Source organism: Berghia stephanieae, chromosome 3 (genome assembly GCF_034508935.2).
Source record: "Berghia stephanieae isolate SIO BIC M18660-M18661 chromosome 3, UCSD_Bste_1.3, whole genome shotgun sequence".
Taxonomy (NCBI): domain Eukaryota; kingdom Metazoa; phylum Mollusca; class Gastropoda; order Nudibranchia; family Aeolidiidae; genus Berghia; species Berghia stephanieae.
The window spans coordinates 12907087-12914586 of NC_088362.1; the positions used below are offsets into that span (position 1 = coordinate 12907087).

Below are 7500 nucleotides of genomic sequence, written 5' to 3' on the forward strand. Positions count from 1 at the left end.
CGTAGAATTATATTATTCCATTTGGGTTCAATGTTGATATTCTTGTATACATATAATATAGCGTCGGGTGTTCCAATTCGGGCAGTGTTCCTTACCAATTCACCTTCTATTTTAAACGCCTAACTTTAATAAGAATTATGACATAGATAAAACTGAGTTCTGATTTTGAAGTGTTATTTTACCATTGTGAGGGTAAACTGTTGATTTTTAAAAAGTTACTTTAACGACTACAATTCTTATCTCCCAAAAACAACGAATTTTTAGATTTTACAAAAGGCAAGTCTGTCTGCGCCACGTCTTTTAAAACTAGAAAATAGAGCATTTATATAGAGCAATATCCACTAAACGTGCTCAAAACGCTTTACAAGGGGTCCCTGACCATCAGCAACACTTAACATGTAGAACGGAACATTACGCCAGTTAGGCGATATCACAATTATTTTCGGACAGAGACAACGCTGTTAACGACCAGGTACCCATTTTACAACTGAGTATGGCGAGAGAATGTGAGTAAAGAGCCTTTTCCAAGGACTCAACTATGCGACGAGCGAGGCTCGAACCCAGGACCTTCCTATCCTCAAGCGAGTGTCATACCACTAGACCACATAGCCGCACAGTAGTGTTGTTGATCTATCCAGGGATAGGATATATTAGTTGTGAAGTGCAGGGCCGTTCCTCCAATTATTAAATACCTGTATAGCCATATGTCTGACAGGTTGGTCTTGCTTATTTGGCATTTTGGAATGTCGGAGAAGAGATGCCAGAATTGGTGGTGACATTGACTAAGGTCAGGGCAATAGACGCGATGTATATCACGTCTCCGTGAAAGATTTAAATACATTGATGAATAGATGTATATCACGTCTCTATGTCATGTCTCTGTGAAAGTTTTAAATACATTGATGAATCGATGTATATCACGTCTCTGTGGAAGTTTTAAATACATTGATGAATCATTGTATATCATGGCTCTGTGGAAGATCTCAATACATTGATGAATCGATGTATATCACGTCTCTGTGAAAGATTTAAGTACATCGATGAATCGATGTATCACGTCTCTATATCACGTCTCTGTGAAAGTTTTAAATACATTGATGAATCGTTGTATATCACGTCTCTGTGAAAGATTTAAGTACATTGATGAATCTATCTATCACGTCTCTATATCATGGCTCTGTGAAAGTTTTAAATACATTGATGAATCGATGTATATCATGGCTCTGTGAAAGTTTTAAATACATTGATGAATCGATGTATATCACGTCTCCGTGAAAGTTTTAAATACATTGATGAATCGATGTATCACGTCTCTATATCACGTCTCTGTGAAAGTTTTAAATACATTAATGAATCGATGTATATCACGTCTCTATATCACGTCTCTGTGAAAGTTTTAAATACATTGATGACTCGTTGTATATCACGTCTCTATATCACGTCTCTGTGAAAGTTTTAAATACATTGATGACTCATTGTATATCACGTCTCTATATCACGTCTCTGTGAAAGTTTTAAATACAGTGATGAATCGATGTATATCATGGCTCTGTGAAAGATTTAAATACATTAATGAATCGTTGTATATCACGTCTCTGTAAAAGATTATCTAAGATGTAAAAGATTATCTAAATAAATTGATGAATAGATGTATTTCACGTCTCCGTGAAAGTTTTAAATACATTGATGAATCGATGTTTTTCACGTCTCTATATCACGTCTCTGTGAAAATTTTAAATACATTGATGAATCGATGTATTTCACGTCTCTGTGAAAGATTTAAATACATTGATGATCTGTGAAAGTTTTAAATATATTGATGAATCTACGTTTATCATGATATCACGTCTTTGTGAAATTTTATCAGAGGATTGACTTGAATGAACAGAAACAAAATAAATATTATCAAAAAATTATCAGTTTCCCTCGATCCCAAGTTACTATCGGTATCGCTCGATTCCAAGTTAATTTCGGTATCGCTCGATTCCAAGTTAATTTCGTATCGCTCGATTCCAAGTTAATTTCGTATCACTCGATTCCAAGTTAATATCGGTATTGCTCGATTCCAAGTTAATATCGGTATCGCTCGAATCCAAGTTAATATCGGTATCGCTCGATTCCAAGTTAATATCGGTATCGCTCGTTCCATGTTGTAGATAGTCAAATGTGTGGTGGATTTGTGTCGTAAACCTAAAGAGATGAAAAATGTCTGTTTGTAGACAACATGCTTTTTAAAAATAATAATATCCGCTAAGATTGAATGCCAGGGGCTCTAATCACACTCTTTTAAAATTATTGTTTCTATCAACTCAGCGTTGTGGGAGTCTATTCAATCAGCGCAATTTCAACAATGCAATACGTCTAATTTTATTACACTAGGTCAATTGTTAAAGGTAATTTTAGGCATAATACCAATTTGAGACTATTTGCCATATATGACCTCTTTAATGGAAGAATACAACGTTTTGAACAGCATTTAGCATGAAGCTATATATATCTGAACAAAAATTTACAAATGGTCATAAAAGCTAACAGATATTTTTAAGAACAAAATAATTTTGTTCATTTTAACGAGTGAAATAGTGGTACGAAATCTTGGCATAAAGTAAGGCAGATCTTTACTTACAAAAAAATTCGTAAAATTATGAATTTTTGATTCCAGCTAGAGAACTGCAAAGGCGTTTTTGATTCCATAAATCTTGTTAAAAAGGAGAATTTGGTTATTTAGAAACTCTATTTAGGACTTTGAAGCATATTTTGATTATACTGAGGGCACATAATTGATTTAATAATAATAATGATATAATAATAATAATAATAATAATAATAATAATAATAATAATAATAATAATAATAATAATAATAATAATAATAATATATAATAATAATAATAATAATAATAAAATAATAATAATAATAATAATAATAATAATAATAATAATAATAATAATAATAATAATAAAATAATAATATAGACTACTTTATTCATCAAAAAAAAAAAATGGAAATTCGTTTACAGACGCCGCATATATAAAAATGTATAAACACAAAGTTGAGAATCTATGGCGACAATGTATACATATATTTATGCAAATGCACAAAAATTTAAAAATATACAACCAAGAACCAATAGCATGGCAACACGTTATATATTAATCTATTTATTGTATCTTTTTTCATTTTTTTGCCTTAGAAACTACGAATTTTTGACATAACAAGTAGACAGCTCTGCGAAGGCATCTTCTTAAAAAAAAACATAATGTGTTATTCTTTCTGCTATTTGCAGGTTTATACAGACATAGCTTACGTAAACACGTTCCTCAATATTGGAAAAAATCCGATTGGAGAAAGTTTTATTTAGAATATAGAGCCGCGATTCTCGAAGCTGCGAACGTATAGAAAATCGACAAAAAAATACCCTTCCTGAGGAGACAGGAAATAAATGTTTACAAGTCGAGTAGACATTGTATATATACATATATATATATATATATATATATATATATATATATATATATATATATATATATATACTCGTACGTTGCCAAGGCACTCAACAGAATCTTTCATTTTCTGGATGCCAGAGAGTTAGGTTATCGCAATCTAGAGATCACAAGGCCGTACTCTGACCCACCTCCACCACTCCCCCCCCCCTCTACCCCCACCCCCACCCTCTAGAAAATCTCGTATTTGAAATTTTGGCTAGAAAATTAGTATTTCAAATATCGATTGATTAAAATAATTCTCATCTCGGCAAAACTCTCAAACGTGGGGCTCTACAGAGGAAGTCCCAGCTATGATAGTTTGTGGCAGTATGAGGTTTATATCGAGAGATCGATATTTTTGAAGAACATTTTTTTTTTTTTTTGCACAACTTTGAAATTCGTGTTTTTTTCAGGGTCCAGCAAAATGCGAGGAGTTGGCTTTTAATACTAGATACCCTTCATTAAATCTCTCGAAAAAAAATTAAAAACGCTATTTTTGCAAATTTATTTCCCGAGTTAAAGAGGGAGATAAATACAAGACGTCTTTGACTAAAAGAACAATGATCTTAGTGTCTTTAAACGTTTTGCTTTTTTCCCTATCAAGTCCAAGGTGTCACTTGATTATTGGGTGTCACTCAGCAGTAATTGAAAGTAAATACAGGGAGTAAAATGACTCTTATAAAAGACATAACACATAGTAAAAGACGTTTCGGTCTTTGGCCTTCTTCAGATAAACAAGAAAAGGATATATTATGTTATATAATTACATTTGCATTGTTGTTAAAACATTATAGGTAAAATGTGTATGTGTGTGTGTGTGTGTGTGTGTATGTGTGTGTGTGTGTGCAAGGGAAGGAGCGAGAGAGAGAGACAGAGAGAGAGGCAGAGAGAGAGAGAAAAAGAGAGAGGGACGGCGAGAGAGAAAGAGAGAGCGTGGGGGGGGGGCGGAGAGAAAGAAAGAGAGAGAGAGAGAGAGAGAGAGAGAGAGAGAGAGAGAGAGGGGGGGGGGAGAAATAGAACTACAAGAAGATGAAGTAATGAGATGGAATGTAAACCAAGATCAAAACTGTATAAATCAAGCATAAGATAGGGTGATGGGGAGGGGGAGGGATAGGGAGGTGTTATACACGGATTCCAGACGGCGATGGCGTTTATATTGACCACATCTCTCCCCTGTTTACTCTCTCCTTACCAGCCATTTTCAGGATTTTCCCAAAAACTTCACACCCAACTAACACAAAAATATATTTTTTATTACTCAAACAAATATCTATCTAGCAGTGAAGTCCTTGCGATACATATTTCTTTAGCAAAACATGCTCCATATACACTTTTCAATTTTTTAAATTTGCATGATGTTTCTAGTACAAAAGAAAATTGAATAAGAAAAATGTTGGTTGTATCGCAACAAATGCGACGACTTTCCTATGCGTGGTAAGGAGAGGGTTAAAGAAAGAAAGAAATAAAGAGAGAGAGAGAGAGAGAGAGAGAGAGAGAGAGAGAGAGAGAGAGAGGGAGGGAGAGGAAGAGTGCGTTTCTAGTTATCTTTAAACTAAAGGAAAGAGATAAACTAAAAAAAAAACAACAACAAACAGAACTAGGTTGAACTGAGTAATATAAAAATAAAGTAAACTTGGCAACTCTCAGTTATTGGAAGTCATCTCCTCGTGTAGTTTAAAATAGATTGTTTTGTTTTTTATTTCTACAAGGCAAAATATTGGGGCCCCGATAGCTCAGTTGGTAGAGCACTCGCTTCACAAGCAAATGGACCGAAATCGATCCCGATTGCGGACGAGATTTTCTTTTCTGACCGCTATGTCCATTCATCAGTGATTGGGGCACCCTACCCACTACCCACGCCACGCTAACGTTTCATTCATACAGCCACCACCATTGAGTACAGACGATACAAGTTATTTTTACATTTTATTTTATTTGTTTTCCACGTTAATTTTTGTATTGTTGTGCTGACGAAGGGTTTGTACCCGAAACGTCCATTGTGTGTTTTGTTCCCATATGGAGCCTCTCCATTTTCACTCTTTCGTCAGTATTTTCACGATCACCGGCTTCAGGCAGCCCCTACCGTTTTCTACTTTTCGGCTTTCGGTGATTGTGTAGCTAGTTGTCTTTGATAGATCTGGCGAAAAGCTGCTCTGTGATAGACTAGCGTCCTTTCTAAACGATAAAGGCAAAAATTGCTATTGTCCGTTTCACGCTATATAAACCGGGATGAACTCTGACTCATGGACATTATGGCTCTGAAGGACAACTAAATAATAAGACAAAATTGTGACCCACCATGGCAATCAGGTATTATGTCGAAATGAATTAGGGTAATAAAATTGGGCTCAAAACAACGTGCACATATTAGCAGATCTGATGACCGAAAACGATTATTGGCTTTATTAAACACTTTACGTTGGTCTGAGAGAGAGAGAGAGAGATAGAGAGAGAGAGAGCAGAGAGAGAGAGAAAGAGAGAGATAGATAGATAGATAGATAGATAGAGAGAGAAAGAAAATGATAGAGAAAAGGATAGAGAGAGAGAGAGACAGAGAGAGAGAGAGAGAGAGAGACAGAGAGAGACAGAGATAGCGTATTTCCATTACAACAATGAGCCCAGAATAATATGAGCTATCAGGCCTGCAAATAAGTACACGTCGGTCTAAAGTCAAGATGATCAGAATCATGAGGAAATTAAATTCTGCCTACTTTTTTCTCTCTTACATTTTTCTCCTCTTCATTCTTTTCTTTTTTTCCTTCTTCTTCTTCTCGTGCTTTCTTCTCTACTTTCCTTGTTTTCATTCTCTACGTTGCCAACTCACCCCCCCCCCCCCCCCCCTGATTTTACTCTCTCGAAGTACAAGCGCAGTAATCCTTTTTCCATTCATTCCTGAGATTGGAAAGACTTTTAATTGATTAGATTTCCCTGGGACCGCAGTAAGTTTATTTAATCACAGGTTTCAATTTGAGAATGCAAATGTTATGTGACCGACCGTTTCAATAAGTCCGAGGGGATACAAAAACTTCTAAGTCTAAGATATGAACCGTGTGTCAAATAAAATGCTTTAAACCCTCTCCTTACCAACTGTAGGATAATCGTCACATTCGTTACGATGCAACCAACATTTTTCTCATTCAAATTTCTTTTCCACATCAGAAAATTTAAAGAAGTTGAACAGTATGTCGTAGAGCATGTTTTGCTAAAGAAATGATGTATCGCAAGAACTTACTGCCATTTTGTTTGAGTGACCAAAGATATGTTTTTGTGTTACTGGAGTGTGAAGTTTTAGGGAAAATCCTGAAAATGGCTGGTAATGAGAGGGTTAATAGAGGAATAATTATAGTTTGATATTTGAAAAAAATAAAACAAAAAAAAAAAAAAAAAGAAAGAAAACAAAACAGTCCCAAAAAAATCTCATGAAAAGCAAAATGTGTTTATTTACAGAAGATTCGATAACCCAAGTTATGTGCTCATTGTTGTAATGAAAATTCAAACCAACGTAAAATTGTGTCCATTACAAGGGTGGTAAATCAAGCCCATCATTGAATTAGGTTATCAGACCTGTAAATATGCGCACCTCGATCAAAAGCAAATAAATATATTAATACATTAATAAATAATGGATAAATAGATAAATGAATAAATAAATAAAATAAAAGACGGAAACATTAATAACTTTCTTCTCATCTGGCAGATCTCAACAGAATACTAGATCGATGCGTCATGTCGCACATTTTAAATAGGCCTATAACACTCATATGTCACAAGCCGACTTATCAACAAAACTTAGCCTTATTCACATCACCTCAATTGACTCAGGTATGAATGAATACCTGAATATAGTCAGTAACGGATATTGAATTGGATGAGCGCCAGAAACATGTTACACTTGGAGTGAAAAGGTCAACTAGTGATCCATCCTGCCTTACTCTAGAAAAACACGTCTTGAAAATTCTGGCCAGAATCCTTGTTCTTCAAATATCCATCGATCAAAATGGTCCTCATTTTGCCA

At 34.8% G+C, this 7500-nt stretch overlaps 1 protein-coding gene across 5 annotated transcripts in view; it reads right to left on the minus strand.

Annotated features, from left to right (window-relative positions):
- Positions 1-7500, minus strand: part of LOC144967160 (uncharacterized) — a 127734-nt gene that overhangs the window by 104554 nt on the left and 15680 nt on the right. For 2 of the 5 annotated variants that reach the window (XR_013644332.1, XM_078904057.1), the window contains exon 1: positions 693-1549. The exons of the other annotated variants lie outside the window; for them this stretch is intronic. Coding sequence is in view for 1 of the 2 variants with exons in the window: in XM_078904057.1 (XP_078760183.1) it covers positions 693-841 (149 nt within the window). In the remaining variant the exon portion in view is untranslated. Of the gene's footprint in view, positions 1-692; positions 1550-7500 lie in introns of those variants that run through there. 5 annotated transcript variants of the gene reach the window in all.